Raw genomic sequence first — 18,864 nt, forward strand, 5'->3', positions numbered from 1 at the left:
ATTTGTTACAAACCCAGCTCGAGGATCCAAAGACAGGTCCCGGGGAAACTTCAGTCTTTTGCTAACAAGTATAGTAGGATATAAGCCGTTGAGTTTGGATACTTCAATGATCCTCTTTTCTGTGTCAGACCAATAAAGGTTTTTTCCAATCCAATCGACAGCAAGTGCATTGGGGACAGCTGTGTTATGCACTACCTAACAAATAAGAATTTTAAAAGTTAACAGTGTAAATGCCTAGTGAACTGAGCAACTGCTTCTTGATTTTGGCAGAGATGATAAAATTCCATTTAAACATTAGAAATGGAATTTAGATAAGCTTAAAACATAGAACGAATTTACCCTAATTAAATTACTTACTTGTTTGAGATGCGAGAAATTACCATATATGTAATCAGGCCTAAACATTACACATGGTTTAAGGAGTAAACCAAAATAAGAAGCTGTTGGACAGCTACAAAGTTCCCGATCACATTTTTGTTAATAGTTTACGTTTACGTGTCTTCTGAAAATTGGGAGCAGAAATTGTATCATACAGAAAGACATACACAGAATCATTGATATTATTTATCTTTAGCAGGTTTTGGAGGAGATTCCAATAGCATTTTCCACTCTCCCAACTGCTCTTGCCCTACTTAATTATCTACTACAAGAGAAAAAAAATTACAAATGAGAATACATACATTGTTTTAACCTAACTAAAGGAAGTGAAATTCATACAACTGTTGCACTTGATCCTAACCCATTTCAATATCAACTATAATAAGGACATAAACTTTGTATATATAAATATGATGCATGTAAAATAACCAAAGGTTCTTGGTCTATAATGACTGCTATTTCTGAGTTCTCAGTGCTTTGAGGATTATGTGAAAAGAGAAACAAACTTGGGGCTGTATAGAAGTCAATGCTTATTTAGTTAGAAACAAGAAAATAATAGTGAAAGTTTATAGTTATCTTTTTCTTAATGTTATCAATAGTGAAGACATTATAAGTATATGACAACATACATTAAATATATATATGACAACATTTTCAGCAACTAAAGGTATCAATCTACTGTATTGAATTGCAAGGTATCTTTTCTTCTTTCTCCCAAAGTCCAATTTTAAAAAAAATGGCTTGGCTGACAATTTACATGGAAATCAGTGAATTAGTAATCTCAATAGAAAAAATGATTCATTTTGTGATCCTATTTTATGACATTATTTAAGGTAGTAATGGGTTAGCAGTGGCTAGGTGGTAGATAATTAATCCTTTAAAAATATTAAAATATATTAAAAATATATAAAGGTAACCAAAAATTTAAATTTTTGTAATGAAAGTATGATCAAGTTTGGGTAATGGTACTTTTTACAGTTTTTATATAAATAGTCAAGAAATTAAAAAAGAAAACTTTATATGCTTCTTTGTTTTATAACCTATACTGATATTTCATTTATAAACTATCAGTTTATACATACATCGAATCACACTAGTTCTCTTGTCATTGCATATACAGATTTCAAGATTGTATTAATATTTTTTTGTATTGATATTTTCAAAATTGATTGTTCCCACTAAAAGTTTCTGTATGATATTATAGATGACTACAAAAAAAATTGTGGGTTCTGTGTCTTTGAACTTAAATGCCTTTATAATGTATTTTACTGTGTATATATAGTACAAATTATTTTATTTTTCAAATAATTTTATTTTAAAACTCAAGATAACATAGTGCTCATTTCAGCAGAACATACACTAAAACTCAAGATAACACAGAAATTGGTGCCAAGTAGTTCATATCTAGAATGTGACATGTATTTAATTATGATACTGTCTAATAAGAACTTTCATTTTACAGAAATGCATTCAATTATTTCCATCTATAGGAGGTTAATTTTAATAGTGCTGTAATTTCAATCTAGAGTCAAGTAATTAATTTTTTCAATTATAGATTCTCAGACTCAACTTTCCCTGTTACATAAGTCAACACAATTGCAAGTTAGGATCTAATCACTCAAGCCGAAAGCATCCCTCACATTTTCTAGGGTTGTGAATTAGGTTTCAAATTTTATTTATCCAATTTGATTTTTTTATTGCGAATAATAGTGTTATAATGAAACATACAGATTAAAAAACCTCATATTTCATATTTAAAGTATGTATTAACTAACACTGTACAAATGTGAAATTCAAATTCACCTAATATATTCTATGAGTTTTATCATTACCATCAAATAATATTTTCTATTCAAGTGAGCTATCTTAATAAAATATTCAATAATCCCATCATTGTAACATCTCGTTACCTTAATATCACTTCCATTTAAACACATTCTATTTATGCGGCTGCCGTTGGGTCGGCTGGAATCAATCCAATAGATGAATTCTTCTCTGTAATCAAAGTCTATAGCAATAACATTGTTTAATCCCTAAAAATAAAAAAAATGATATGTTTGAATAATAGTTAACGGAAATTATTTCACATTTTAATTCATAAGAATCACTATCTCCTTTTGAACCTAAATAGTTATAGTTATTACAATGAAGAGTATTTGTGACCGATTCTTTCTAAGAGCATTTTATGTTTATATTTTCTCTATACCATACAAGTAAAATGTATAATTTATTTGAAAATATTTTCCATGTAGATCATAAAAATTTCAGAATGCTTAGAAAGATTTAAGTAAATAGCTAGTACTGTGAAAAAAAAATCCAAAAACAAAAAACACCTGCTTTTAGGGAGATAAAGTGAAACACTTTCACTTTAGGTAAATGTTTAAAAATACGAATTCAACACCATTATTATCTGTTCTGTAGAGTAACCAGAAAACAGCATACATCTAAATTGGAAGGCAGAAGATCCCTGATGATTGAGGACAAGCTATCTGATGAAGTCAGAGAAGAAGGATTAGAATCTGCTTTGTCTAAAATCTTTTGTCTCAACATCAATTTGCTGCTTTATTTTGTTTCTTCTTGCTTCCAAGGGCCTTCCAGCCAACACAGTGCCGTATTAGAATTTAAAAGTTATAACCTTCGGTGAGGATTTGACCAAAGAGGAACCAAGTGACCAACATCTTTTTATTCCACATGGAAATATGAGGAAATTGTTATCAGAATCACAGTTACGCATTTTTTAGAAGGTAACAAAACAACACAAATTCAACTGGTTACCACATTTCTTTGGTTTTAGTTGTGTCTTTTGATGGATTTGATTTAAGAATTGTACATCAGGATCTGGGAATCTTTTATACGTACTGAATTGTTCAAATGACTTCTGAGGGGTTAATTTAATTCTGACCTTTAGTTAGGGCTTGGAGATTTACTACCCTAATGGACTAACAAAACTTGGATCAGGATTTCAATTGTGTTCACTCATTTTGAGGCTTGGATAGTTTATTAATATATACATTTTATGTCTTAAAAATATTTGACACTATAGACACTTGGCAAAGCCCAAAGAGATCTATTCCATATCTTTATATCTGTTGTAAATTTCATATATATATATATATATATATATATATATATATATATATATATACACACACACACACACACACACACACACACACACACACACAATCTAAAATTGTAATTAAGCCTGAAATTATTTTAGGGCTCATTTATGAATAGCTATAGTCCTATAGGTAAGGATTCACACCTTCAGGGAGATGGACTGTCTTATTTGGTTAGAGGAGGAGGGAAAGGAAGGATGATAATTACCACATCTGGGTTCAGTTTCCAGATCTATTCCCCAAATTTAAAATTAGATAATGACCCTGCATTAGATTTACATAGTCTTTTATAAGACTCAGGCTGACGCTAAATCATTACTGTTCATATTTTATTTCTTTCCAGTGATCTTGAAGACTAAAGATAGCCTAGTTATATAAGCAATTCAGAGAAAGTTCTGGCAAATACTGATTTTTTTCTTCTCTCAGCAGAGCTAAATTATTGTGGTGATGACATTAAAATCACAGGTTCAACTATTACACTTTTATTTGGCTTAACATGAGCAACCTCTTTCCTCAGCCCCAGATTATAAAATTAACCTGATAGCCTGACCCCTTGGAACTGCTGGCTATTGGTCATAAATAAGAGATGAGAGTAAACAGGACTGTGTGTAAATTTCTTACTACACCCAAATGAATAAACACAAGAATACTTCTTACTGACATTATTAATTAAAAATAATGACTGTAAATTCTTATAGAATTCAGTCACAGATTCAAAAGATTTGTTGAATATTCATTCATATGCTAAGAACTGGAGTCCAACTAAAAGTATTTCAGCATACAAATCTAGGAACTTGTATATGAAAAATCAATCAAAGTTTTAAAACAGAAATTGAGTATAGTCCAACTTCTATAGTGACTTTAATAAATCCACTCCAATAGTGCTTTGTAATATCCTTTCTGTATAAATGCTTTTAATACCAGAGGATTAAGGTAAATGTGTTAGGTAGGGTTCTGTGATGGCCTGAAATTCATATGGATGAATTAGAGCATTTGAGAGAAAAAGGTGGAGAGAATCTTCTCATTAACTTTAGGAAAGATTTACCCAGTTATGGCAGGATTATCCCATTTCTTTCTTTACAATAAGCGAATTAGAGAATAAAGATCCAATTCCAAATTTAGCAATTCAACTATAATAAATTAAAGCTATAAATGCAGAGGAATTGAAGCTCTGAATTCTGATATATCTATCTAACCAAGCTGGTCATTTTTCTACAACTTTACCCTTAATCCCCACAGAAAACTTTGCAATTCTCTCTTTGCAGAATCATATGCAAGGAACATTAAAACAGCCAAGGGCATGGTCAAAATAATGTCTAAACACTAGAGCTATCCCAGTGGCTTCAGAGCTGAAAATTGGTTTCATCAAAATCCTATTTGCTTCTTTCATTTCTATAGCTGAAGATTTGCACCCTTTGGTTCAAGATGATTAATTTAGGAAATTGTGTTTTGTTTCTCTACACAATTGTACTGGAATAAAAGGCACTGCTAGGATTGAATTAGATAACACTGGAAAGCTATTTGATTAATATACTTAAATTAATAAAATTAATACTTGATTAATGCACTTCATTTCCAAAATTTGTGTTATTAAAGTATATTTTCTTTATGCATGTGGTGTATAAATTATAGCGGGCCTAGCTACAGCTATGTTTTAAAAAACACATTGCAAAAAATAATCTACCAGTTGCTGTATTTTTTCTCTGTAATGCTTCATGAGATTGTATAGACTACAACAAAGAGAATAAAATTCAACATATTAAGGTAAATTGTTTTTCCTAATCACCTACACACCAAAAAGTCCTCCCAAATTTGAGGCAAGGATGTCTTTTCACTTATTTTGACTGGGAGAAAATATAGGGAGATAATTACTTCCGTTTTCTACTTCATTCTGCACATGTAGACAGAAATCTCTGGGGAAAAAATGTTTCTACTGCCTAAAACTCCTTGAAAATTTCTATAATGCTATAATGAAATGTAGTTAAAAATATCTTCCCTGACAGAAATCATATATTCCAAACAGACCACAGGCAAAACTGGATGTAATGCTTGTGTCTAGTTTTTTGGGTGTCTATTTCCTTACTTAGTGGTCACATTAATAAATGCTTTCCAAAGACACAGATGTTCAGAGTCCTCGTGAGCTTCCTCTTTTTTCTCACTCGTTCTTCATTTTCATAAACACTACACTAAGAAAACTATCTGAAAGTCATCCCCACTTAGGTACTAGTGATTGGCAATAGTTGAAAATGATACCACCAGGAAAAAAGTGCTATTTGAAAGCATGCATTAAAGTGCTTTGGATATATGAAATAGACTTAAATGATGCATACAGGAAAAAAATCATTTTGCTCCATTAAGAACAATCTCTGATAACATATTAGCCATGAAAACAACAAAGGGGGTACCACCAGAAATATCGAGTCACAGGGTTGGAAAATAAAGCAAAGAGATGTCATTGAAGCTCCATTATGGTCTTTATGAAGTCAATAAATAGTGTTGCTGTTTTAGTTATTAGTCCAACTGAGCTTATAGACAGACTATCCAAAAGAGTGAAATTTCTCCCTTTCTGAAAGCAGAGTCCAAAAGTAACAAATGCTAAACAAGTAAACAAAAACAACTAAGAAAAGAGAAACAACTAAGCGTGTCCCTTTTCCAGATACCATACAAGGAAATCAGTGGTGGGCACATTCAACCTTGAAGGTAATGAGAGGCTTAGAGGGAGATGGAGACGTCCTCCAAAAGAAAAAGACATTTTTCAGTATTTTGTAACTTTCTTATAAGCTTAAAATTAGACTTCATGGAAAATAAGAATTAAGATAAAAAATGTAGGAAACCATTTGGGCAGCAAACATTTTTCACATTTACATATGCTAAACTTTTTTCCCTGGAGTTCTTTCTCTTGTATTTACTACTCATTACTATTCTTATAATACTTATCTCTTAAAAAATAATAATATTTATCTCTTAAAGAGATAGTGGTCTAATTTTTATATTTTACACAGATTTCTGTTTAGTTTTTTATAAACAACATGGAAAGATTTTATATTTTTTCCCAATCTCTGCAGGGTTCACAATAAGAGGCCTCTAACATGATAACAGTGAATGTTGGCAGCACACCCTCATCTCAAGAGCAAGAGTCTAAACCTCACAGACATTCATGAACAAGTTTATATATGGCAAGGTCACGGGAAGTCTAAGGACTGCAGTGAGTTGGAGAGCATTGGCCTCTATGTCAAAGTGTCAACTGCTACACACTTTGGACTGTGGACATTGAAGGATGTACATCCAGCACTGCTATCGCTTCCTATTTATTTTCATGAGTAGCCTGAAATCTGGATTTTCTTCTTTTTCCTCTCTTTTTTTGATTATTTATTTATTTGAGAGAGAGTGTGAGAGAGAGAGAGACCACGAGTACTGACGGAGAGGGAGAAGCAGACTCCTCACTGAGCAGGGAGCCTGATGTGGGACTCAATCTCAGGTCCCTGAGATCCTGACTTGCACTGAAGGCAGATGCTTAACTGACTGAGCCACCCAGGTGCCCTTGAAATCTGGATTCTCATGTGAGCTTTTCATTTTCAATCTGTGACTTAGAAGAAAACTGGAAAATCCAACTGTTAGGGGGAGAGTCGTTATCACAATTGGTAATGAATATTTGCATTTAAAATAAAACTAAATTCTTAAGGAAAAATAATGAATTTAACGATAGCAATGAAGGAATCCATTAGTGGGTGGCAAAAATTGTTTTAGTCAGGTAAGTATTCTTTATGCTGCTGAAAAATCACCATATGAATGGCCTTCTTTGTCTATGCCAAATGCTGACATAAACATATTACAAGAACAAGAAATGTCCTTATTTTTGGCACACCTGTTCTAGACAGTACTTTCACGTATTTATGTCACTATTATATAGTTTGGGGCAAAAAGACATTTGTAGCAAAACAGATACCAACTGAGCCTTCCCAAAGAATCTATTGCTCCTGACAACTAAAAACATGATATGACTAAATGCATGTGATTTCTGTAGCCCGTAGCAATCACGGTAGTTTTAATGATTTGATTTTATGCTCTTTTCACTACAGACTGGGAGAAATAAAACATGGAGGTGAGCATTTCAGAGTTTTCTATCCTGCCATAAAATGGAAATCATACCTTTTCATCTCAAATAACATGTACAAATAAACTCTGACAATAGAACTCAAACATCAAAACAGATCAACTCAGAGTCTCCTGAAGTGGACAAGTTGAGGGATGTAGAGGGTAAGAATGAAAATATGTGCCTCACAACCAATGAACCATTGCTGGATTACCATTACATTTTTGCTCCCTTGCTGATTCCAAATCTCAAAGGCTAGAGATCACCAATCCTGTTTTATTTCCTAGTTCTATAAATAGAAACTTAAAATTCTTGAAAAATATTAATTTTTAAATCCCAAGGGGGAAAAAGCAGCTTGGGTAATACATAAAAATACTTTAGAAGACAATTTTATGCTTTCTCTTATCTAAATAGTTTTTCCCTTCCATTAATTAGAACTTGCAAATTTTATTTTGTTTATTTATTATTATTATTTTTTTACTTTCTTAGATAGAGTGTGATGTGATATGCTGGGAACATCATCTGGACAATTCAACAAAATAAAATTTATGATACTCTTATGTACATACATGCATATATGTCCATAAGTAAGTGCTTCATAAATTCTGTGATATTTCTATAGTTCTAATGCATATCTAGAATACTGATATTAAATATGAAATCATCATGGTAATATCATACCTGTTTTAGAAGTGTGTAGTTGGAGCCATCAGTGCTAATTTTCCTTATTTCATGGTGATCAGCAAGAATTAGAAAAGGTTCTTCATCTAAATACCAAGAAAAAAAGATAATTAGAATTATATATGTATGGTTTTCAACTTTGCTTAGTTTCAACTTTAGTTTCTGCAGCAATATAAATTTAAATGCCATGTACTCTGATAGATTAATGGTGAAAAAAATCACACTGAGCATCTCAATGATAACAAAATGAAAAGGCCACAGATACCCAGGCAGTATGAGAAATCTAGATAATTCTAAATACATTCCTCTCTTTCCCTCAGTTTTCATAAACAACAGATTATGTAATTGATTTGGAATTGGTAGAAAATACCTACTTTCATAATCTGATTTTTTTAAATGAATTTCAGGAAAGAATAAACTACATCTATCTTAAAGACCTACAGTACAGCTAAACAGTCATATAATCAGAAAACTCTTTCTTGATAATCAAATAACCAGCTTCTGCTGTCAGTTGAAACACCAGGCTCTATAATTTTTGTTTAATTTCATCTTTTACCATAATATTGCTTTTTAAATCCTTTATTGGTCGTTAATGGTTTTTATTTCTTACTTATAGTTTGTCTATGATGTTATTATATCCCATTTGTTCTGGAATCTAGGAAAGATAATATTAAGAATCTGAACTTGCTCCAAATACATGAAGATCTTCTCAAACTTTAGATCAGTTTTCTCTTCAGAATTTTTTTGGAAACAAAATGGATTTTTATTTTTCTTAAAGATTTATTTATTTATTTATTTTAAAGAGAAAGAGAGAGAGAAGGAGAAAAAAAATCTCTGCTGAGTGTGGAGCCTAACAGAAGGCTTGATCTAATGACCCTAAGATTATCACCTGAGTCAAAACCCAAGAGTTGGATGCTTAACTTACTGTCACCCAGGCATCCCCCAAATTGAATTTGTAAATAGAAAATGGAAAGTTCTGTATAGCACATTTATTTGAATGATTTAAATTCAAGTTGACCACATTATTGATTGTTATAATTCTAGATCCATTCAATTCAAGTTCTGTTCAACTTTTTTTTTAAAGAGCTTTGTTTCTTTTTTTTTTTTTTAAGATTTTATTTATTTATTCATGAGAGACAGAGAGAGAGAGAGAAGCAGAGACACAGGCAGAGGGAGAAGCAGGCTCCACACAGGGAGCCCAACATGGGACTCAATCCCGAGACTCCAGGATCACACCCTGGGCCCAAGGCAGGTGCTAAACCGCTGAGCCACCCAGGGATCCCCAAGAGCTTTGTTTCTAAGATGAAGTCATATATTTAGTTTCCTGGTAAGCAATTTTAATGTCAGTAGAAATTGAAAAAAAAACAATTAAAAACGTAGTCACTTTATGTAATTTAATGTGGATTTTATTGTAAATCATTTATTGTTATGGAGTTATTGTCCTGTTTATGTTAAAAATTATTACTTTTATCCTTTAGTTTCACAGTAAATATATAATACATAGGGTATATATTATATTTTAGCATGCTTTATGTCAGGGATTAGAAATGTATACTACACAGTCTGGACATCTCCTTCCATTAGCAAGACCACACCCCTAATCAATCATTCAATCTTCCTGTTGATGCTAAATCGAGATTCAAACTCTACTAAAAAGAGTCAGCTCAGAAGTTGAAGGTGCCTTGTGATCTCTTGTCTTTATATTTACAAATATAAAATTAAATATTTAGGCAGTCATGTTCTTTACTGCTTAAATGTAATACCTGAAATTATAAAACTCTTAGAAGAAAACATTGAGAAAAGTCTCTATTAAGATCTTGGTAACAAATTTTTTAGATACAACACAAAAGACACAAACAATAAAAGCAAAAATAAGCAGAACTATATCAAACTAAAAAGCTTCTGCACAGCAAAAGAAACAATCAACGTAATTAGAAGGCAACCTATGGAATGGGAGAAAATATTTGTAAATTATATATCTGATAAGATATTAATATTACGGTTATTATTGAAAATATATATAGAACTTATACAAATACACAAAAAGCCCCCAAAATATTTTATTTAAAAATGGGCAGAGGAGGGCCACCTAGGCAGCTCAGTCAGTTGAGCATTTGACTCTTGATCTTGGCTCAGGTCATGATCTCAAGGTTGTGAGATTGACCCCTATGTCAGGCTCTGTGCTGAGCATGGAACCTGCTTAAGATTCTCTCCCTCTCTCTCTACCCCTCCTTGCTCTCTATAAATTAATTGATTAATTAAAGTGGGTATCAGAACTGAAACGACATTTTCCCAAAAACATACAAATGGCCAACAAATACATGAAAAGATGCTCAACATCAGTAATCATCAGAGAGACACAATTAAAACCACAACGAGATATCACATTTCACCTATTAGAATAACTATCATCAAAAAAACCTGAGATAAAAAGTGTTGGAAATGACATGAGAAAAGGGGACCTTTGTTCATCATTGGTGGGAATATAAATCAACTACAGAAAATAGTACAGAGGTTTCTAAAAAAGTTAGAAATAGAACTAACATATGAACCAAGAATTTCACCTCTGGGTACTTATCCAAAGAAAATGAAAACAAGATATCAAAGATCTATCTGCACTCCCATGTTTATGACAGCATTATTTATAGCAGCTAAGATATGGAAACAATCTAAGTGTCTATCAATGGATGAATAAAGAAGATGTGACATGCATACACATATGTGTAAATATATGTTTATATATATAATCTGTATTCAAACATACACATTAATTTATACATTTGTAATTATGCATATGTATATTATATAGTATCCAATGTATATATATTGTATTATATATTATCTGTATTACATACATATGTAATATATATTATACCCACACACATAATTGAATATTATTCAGTGATGAGAAATAATAAAATCCTACCATTTACAACATAGATGTCCTTGAGGACATTATATGAAGTGAAATAAGTCAGAGAAAAATAAATACTATGTAATGTGACTTATACATAAAACCTCAAAATAGCCAAACTCCTAGAAACAGTAAAATAGTGATTACAAGTATGAAGCATGAGAGAAATGGGGAGATGTTGGTTTAAAAGTACAAACTTCCAGTTAGAAGATAATTAAGTTCTGAGGATCTAAGTCACAGCTTGGTGATTATGGATAACAACACGACATACTTGAAAGTTGCTAAGAGAGTAGACCTTAAATGTTATTGCCACACACACACAAAATGGTAATTAGGTGAAGTGATGGAGGTGTTTCTAACACTATGGTGGCAATCATATTGCCATATATAAGGGTATCAAATCAATACATATATATACTCTAAAGTTACCCAGTTATAATTTTTTAAATAGTTACACAGTTATATGTCAGCTATATCTCAATAAAGTCAGAAAAAATCTATTCTCTCTCTTGCAAAAGATTTATGCTTCAGAGACATTTTGGTTTTGTATTAAAGTTATTATTAGTTTCCAATTATTACTGTTTTGAAAAACAACAGCATGGATACCTGATATAATAAGACCAAAACTGCAATCATTAGTAGTCATCTCCTTTATACCATCGTTAGTGAAAAGTTTAAAGTAACAAAAACATTTATTGATTTAGAGATTTTATCTCTTCTTATGTCACTGAATGCATGATATAGTAAGTAGGTTGGTAAATCTAAAAAAAAAAAAAAAACAGGCTCCAAATAATACATAAATTAATTCAGTGATGACTATTCCAAGAGTAAGTAAAAATAAAATTTAAAAAATTGAAATGGCTATCTTTTTTCTTCAATAATGTTTGAAGTTTTAACTGGTTGAAAACTAATTTTAAGAATTCCTGTCACTGGCATTTATTTTATGTAGGTAAATAAGATATCTAATGTTTTAAATGCTGTCATGTATATATGACATACATATACATAATAAACAGGCCATGCTATTTGATTCATTATACTCAAAAACAAAGGGGAAGAGACACATTATGTAGCATTTTTTCTCACTTAAAAACAATAATTACTTATTATATATTGCTTTGTATTATTTTGATACGTGTATTTCCCCCTAATGAATTACAATATTTTTAAAAATTTGGCCTATGTTCTATCGAATTTTCTAATTTACAAATCAAACACACTACTTGGAACAAATAGAGATTTAATAATATTCGCTGAATCACTGGAAGAATTCAAATAGTCCTACATAGTTGATTTATTGCTATTGTTGTCATCATCATTGTCATTATCATTATTGACCTCTTCTCCTTGGCATACATATATGAGTGTGTAGGGTGTAGAGAAGGAAAAACTATTATAATACAATTACAATAGGCTTTTTACCGGTCTTGGCTAAATCTACTCCTAAGAACCTGTGATGCAGCAGTAGAAATTGCTAGAAATAGTTCTTTTCACTTCTGCGCACTCTCAAAATCTAGGAAGCACTTAATAATTCACAAGACCATAATGCAATTTTATTACAAATAGAACAGTTTGTGGACAGCATGCAAAATTAGAGTGACAGGTTCCTATATCAAGGTAAGTAGGGAAGAATTTTGATTTCTCAGAAACATCAGCGGGTATGAACTCAGTAAGAATGGCTATAAAATTCAGAATCCATATGTGTAACTGAAGTTGGATTAGTGGACAAGTTCAATTCGATACCTGAGAGTGATTTGCAGCCATTGGGGTTATCAGGTTGTATTTCATAGCCATCTGTACAGAGGCACTTGTAGGTCCCATATGTATTAATGCATTGCTGGCTACACGGAAATCCCAAGGAGCATTCATCAATGTCTACACATGTTTTACCATCATCCTTCAGTTGGAATCCAGGCCAGCATTTGCACTGAAGAATGAAAAACAAGCATAATCATCAATTCATATCATTGTCACTGTCTTTTCCTATTGAATATCCCTTTAGTTTGATTCAAGAAAGAAAACAGTGTAAGAGTGGATAAGGGCAAGTCTTTCTGTCTCCAATGGTTTTAATAAGAATTATGTATATTAAATAAAGCTAAAGCTAAAAAACACTTTCCTAAATATCTTCATTTGATCATCTGAGGTTGGCAAGATTATAAAAGTTAATTGACGTCCTCAAAGCCATGTGGCTATACCATGACAGCAACAACAACATGAGGCAATTTATTTTGTTCTTTTTCTGTTACATTACATTGTATTTTTAGGGGACTTTAACAATCATAAGAATTCATATTTGGAGCTTTGAATACTAACTGACTACATGTGGAATTTCATCAGAGCTTTACAGAAGTCTATGATGCAGGTCTTATTGTTTTTAGTTAACTGATAAGAAACCTAGAGGCACAAAGGGAATGGTGCCTGGATAAAGCCAGTTGGAGAAACTAGACTGTCTCTAACCCTTAGTAAGGCCCGATTAATATTTAAGGACTGGGTCTGGTTCCATAACCATGTTGATGTTGTCTGGAGAAATAATAGTAACAATTTCCCCACTATAATCAGTTTGTATCATCAAATCTTTTCTTCAGCATCTCTTTCATGTAGTGTATGAACCTCTGATGATGGCACACAATATTCACTAACTGGCATGTAAATTCTGAATACAATATGTCACTCCATATATGTCTTTGCAGTCCTGAAAACAATGGCATCCTGTGATCCTGTGATCTGCAACAGTCTTTCAAGTCTATACTCAGTTCCTGCCAACTAGCATATGAGAACTGTAATTACATAAATGAACCTATAATTGGCCCAATGATTACAATGCTATTAACCTTTACAAACATTATTTAGCACTCTTGGAATAAAGGAATGTGCGAATATTGAGTAAGACAGTGAATTAAAATAAGCCCTAAATGGTTAACAGTAACTAGTATTCAAGAGTTATTCAGAGCAAAATTTAATAACCTCATTTATTTGAGGGTAAACATGATGGCAGAGCTTTGTATCAATGGGGAGAAATATTAGAGAGATATATGTGCATATTTTTAAATAACAAACAACTGAATTTTTAAGGGCCAAAAAACCCCCATATTTATTAGTTGGGAGAGAAGCAGCATCATCTTCACCTGAAAGTACTCTAACGAGAATTAAATACCATTTACTAAGTTCTTTTACCAGGAATAGATCCCTTTAAGCTCTTAGCACTTTCATCATTAACAATTTACACCAATAATTAGCTAATAATCCTCAATAATTATGTGTTGTTTTGTTTTCTAGGACCCACTAGCACACCAGCATTTCAAAGCAAAAGCCACAGCTTGATTTCCCACACTCTCCTTATCAAACTCTTACTCCCTTTGAGAACACTCATCCTGCTACCTGATTTAGGAAGTCAAGACAGTTGGTGCTTTGCGATGGCAAAAAAAAGTGAGATGCTTACTGTTACATAAGTGTACATTTAAAAATGGTTCAAGGGCAGCCCGGTGGCTCAGCGGTTTGGCACTGCCTTTGGCCCAGGGCCTGATCCTGGGGACCTGGGATCGAGTCCCACATCAGGCTCCCTGCGTGGAGCCTCCTTCTCCCTCTGCCTGTGTCTCTACCTCTCTCTCTCTCTCTCTGTCTCATGAATAAATAAATAAAATCTTTAAAAAAAATAAATAATAAAAATGGTTCAAAAATGGTTCAATTGGTAAATGTTATGTCATATATATTTTACCACAATTTGTAAAAGCAATATTTTTTAAAAGAAAGTGAGAAAATGACAGTATTCAAAAAGTTATCACTGTAAAGACTGGAAAATGACCATGTGGTCATGTGGTTGGGAAACCAGAAATCCATAGTCTGACATAGGACAGTGGTGAATTCAAGGGGCTCATTAGGACAAGTGAAAGGATTTTTAATAGAATATACTGAGTTCCTCTCAAAGAGTATTAGAAAAGGAAATAAACAGTGTCCCAGCTTTAATGGGATTTTTGAAAATGATTTTGAATGGCTAATGTCAGGCTTATTGAACTATTATAGCAAAGAGACGGCTTAGATGAAAACACATTTATGGAAAATCAATTTCTTAAGGTAGAATTGGTAAAAGCTACCAAATGTAATATACACATTTCTATAAACAAATGAAATTAGTATGTCTAAGGTTATCAGTAACTTTTTAAGAAATTGTTTATTGAAAGAGAATTTTTTTTTAGATTTATTTATTTGAGGAGGGGAGAGAGACATAGTGCAGTGCACACAAGCAGGGGGAGGGAGAAGCAGGCTCACCACCAAGCAGGGAGAGCCTGACACAGGGCTTGATCCCAGGATGCTGGGATCATGATCTGAGCTGAAGGCAGACACTCAACCAAATGAGCCACCCAGGCACCTCTAATCTTGTTTTAACAGAAACATATTTGCTCCCAGATTACCCAAAGGTATCAATGGGAAATTCCACTAGCCTAATTTTCATAAATTGAATGAAAGAAACTAATAATCATTTGCATCTTCAAAGATTCATCTATATTTAATAGAAAATAAGTTTTAAAAACTCTCACCTTCATTTACAAAGAAAAACAATTTTTATGAAAGTGAGATTTATATATATTCAATATCATCTTAATTTTTCTCATCTTTGAAAACTATTTCAAATTTTCCTGGTTTGTATTAATTTTTATATAGTGTCAAACAGCTATCAGAATTACAGCTATCCATACTTTTCCTATTACATTCAAATAAGTTTCTTTGCAGCTTTTAAAGTGATATTTGACAAATGTTATTTTATTTCTAATATATACATTAAAAGTTATTTCTCTCCCAGAAGTACATTTATTTTTACATGGTAAATTATCCTTCCCATCAAAATAATATCCTTGCTTTAGTAAATGTTATTGCTCCCTTTTGAATAGTTAGATACATTGTATTTGTTTTACAACAAACCTGCAAATTGTTCACAGCCCATAAGGTCTAAATTTTGCTTTTGTAAGCAATTTTCATTTTATTGCAGAATTTGGAGGAGGATTTCATGTCATGTTCTGCAGATATTGTAATGAGAAATAGGTTACTGGATGGTTTTCCCCATTCAATAGAAGAGAAAAACTCATAAACTTTTTTTCCCAAAAATATAGAAGCTTTTTCTTGTAGATAAGTCTTTTTATTAAATCTCCTATCAATAAATTATCATTAATATAAATATAAGTGTGTGTGTATAATCTCAACACAATATGTAAAATATTTGCTTTGAAACTTTATTTAAATCTCTCATTTATGATTCTAGTCTCAGCTGCTTGAATTTTTATATCTCTCTTGTTTCCTCAATAGATGCTTTATTTTATTAATTAGTTTTGACATGTGTACATATTCAAGAACACTATTCATAGCAATTCTTTCAGGTATCATATACATAGACTTTATGAATGATTAAATATGTTATCTATTTTAACTAGAATTCTCCTTCATTCTATGACTCCTTTTGAAAAGCCAAGGTGAAAATACTAATTTTTAAAAATTATCCATAAGTATTTCTATATGAGAGATCTTATAAAGTAATTAAAATAGATTTAACATGGCATTCAGGATGATGCCTATTTCTACCATAGCGGTTTTCTAAACATGGCATTTCTGAGCATTAAGTACTTATATGCAGGCATTTTATTTTATTTTTTCATTTTTATTTTTTTAAAGATATATTTATTTATTTTAGAGAGAGAGAGAGAGAGCATTAATGGGATAGGAGCAGAAGGAGAAGGAGAGAGAAAATAGAATCATTGAGCAGACACCCCGCTGAGCAGAGTCTGATGGTGGGGGGGGGGTCCAACCTAGGACCCTGAGGTAATGACTTGAATTCTTAACTGACTGAGCCACCCAGGCACCCCATATGCAGGCATTTAAAAAATATTAAACCTCATTTTGAATGTTATGTCAAAAAGTGACCATCTGATATTCTATAATTTTTAGATTTCTCCAAGATTGTTATTCTAGATTTAAATATATTCAGGATAAACACAAGGAGAACTACTTTGAAATTTAAGTTTTTAGATAGATAGATACTGATTCTATGATATAGAGATTCTGTAGATACATAGAAATACAGAATGTATATATTATATAGACAGAATTAAAGAACTATTTATAAACTATGAGTTGAAATTTTAACTAATTATCTGTAACAATTCCCATGACACATACTCTGATTTTTCAGGAAACACATGTCTATTGATTGTGCAGAAGTCACTGGTGATATTTTTTCTGCTTCATTGGGTTTCAAAATATTTACTGCCAAAATTAATTATTTGATACATATTCATCTCATTAAGACTTATTTTGGCTCACTTATCTTGTTTCATTTTACCTACAACACAATGCTTGTGTTTTAAGCCTGTAAATTTAACCAACTCTTCTTAATATAGTATTTGCACTGTCTTAAACAAATATACCTTTTTAATATTTAAGTTTTTAATCTCTGTTTTTGCACAGGGGGGGAAATGATTGTTGTAGTTCTCTGGTTACATCTACATACAATAAAATCCTTTCAATGTAGCTAAATTAATCAAAATACTAGAAATCCAGAGATTACAAATGGCAAAGTGGTTATTTGGCTAAATTTACCATTACATAGAAATGGCTTGTCATAGAATGTCAACGTTGGCAGGGAAAAAGGTACAACATCTCTGCAATACACATGTATTTTCTCTAGCATGCTTTAAAGAAAGGTATTTAGCTACAATTTAACCCCTTTAGTAGTGAGAAATGAGGCAGCTCATTCCAATGTAAAGATAGTACTTTAGAGTACTTTTCCTCATATTGAACAGTCTGCTTCCCAACTCATAATCCCAACCTTTGAAACAACTGAGACTAGGTCTGCTCCCTAATCCGGGGCTTCATATGTTTGAACACAGCTAATAAGCCATCTTTGCTCCAGGAAAAACTCCTTCCGAAGGTACATATCTGGAACATGGAATCCTAATGCTTTGGGATGTACAAATGTATATACACTACAATTTGTCAAAATTCCTCTTAAAATACCATGTTCATTAATGCACATAGTACCCCAGATGTGTTCTGACCAGTGCAGAACTCAGTATAATAAAAATCTAACCTCTGTAATGATCTTAACTGGCATAAGACCATCTCTGTGCTTTGTAGGAGCATGCCCTATTGCTGATTCATACAGAGCTATCGCTCTGTTAAAAACACTGACTTTCAAATGAATCGCTCTTCCTGAGATTTTCCCACACTTACATCATCAATTTTAACCTAATGCACAGCTTTAATTTTAATATCATGCTCATTTGCATCCTCTATTCAACATGAATCAAACAGAAATGTTTTCAAAAGCTATTCCTGTCAATCAATTTTGTCAGTGAATCACGCTTTTCAGGAAAACGGTACTAACAAAACCAATTAGGATATTAGGGGTGATTTATTTTTAGTGTACCTGCACTCGGTCCTAATAATTCATGCGTTCTATTTTTTTTCTTCCTGTGTACATGAAAAGTACTGTGTTATCCAGTGTTGCAGTAAATAAATGATTAGCCCATTTCACTTCAAAGATGGGAGGAAGAACGAGGGAAGAAATGGAAACTCAACAGTTGCATACATATTTATGTGCTGTTAACATGGCAGGATCTCTCTAAACACTGGGTTTTTCTTGCCTTTTTTTTTTCTCTTTATGTTCAACATATATTGAAAATCACTTTGGC

The 18,864-nt window shown here is 32.1% G+C and overlaps 1 protein-coding gene across 1 annotated transcript in view; it reads right to left on the reverse strand.

The window, feature by feature from the left end:
• Positions 1-18,864, reverse strand: part of LOC129495604 (low-density lipoprotein receptor-related protein 1B) — a 1,831,349-nt gene that overhangs the window by 223,298 nt on the left and 1,589,187 nt on the right. The window contains exons 56-59 of the mRNA XM_055303278.1: positions 12,929-13,112; positions 8,272-8,357; positions 2,289-2,411; positions 14-195 (exon numbers count right to left, since the gene is read on the reverse strand). Of these exons, the coding sequence (XP_055159253.1) occupies positions 14-195; positions 2,289-2,411; positions 8,272-8,357; positions 12,929-13,112 (575 nt within the window). The remainder of the gene's footprint in view (positions 1-13; positions 196-2,288; positions 2,412-8,271; positions 8,358-12,928; positions 13,113-18,864) is intronic.

The sequence above is a fragment of the Nyctereutes procyonoides genome, unplaced genomic scaffold (genome assembly GCF_905146905.1).
Source record: "Nyctereutes procyonoides isolate TBG_1078 unplaced genomic scaffold, NYPRO_anot_genome, whole genome shotgun sequence".
NCBI classification, from domain to species: Eukaryota; Metazoa; Chordata; class Mammalia; order Carnivora; family Canidae; genus Nyctereutes; species Nyctereutes procyonoides.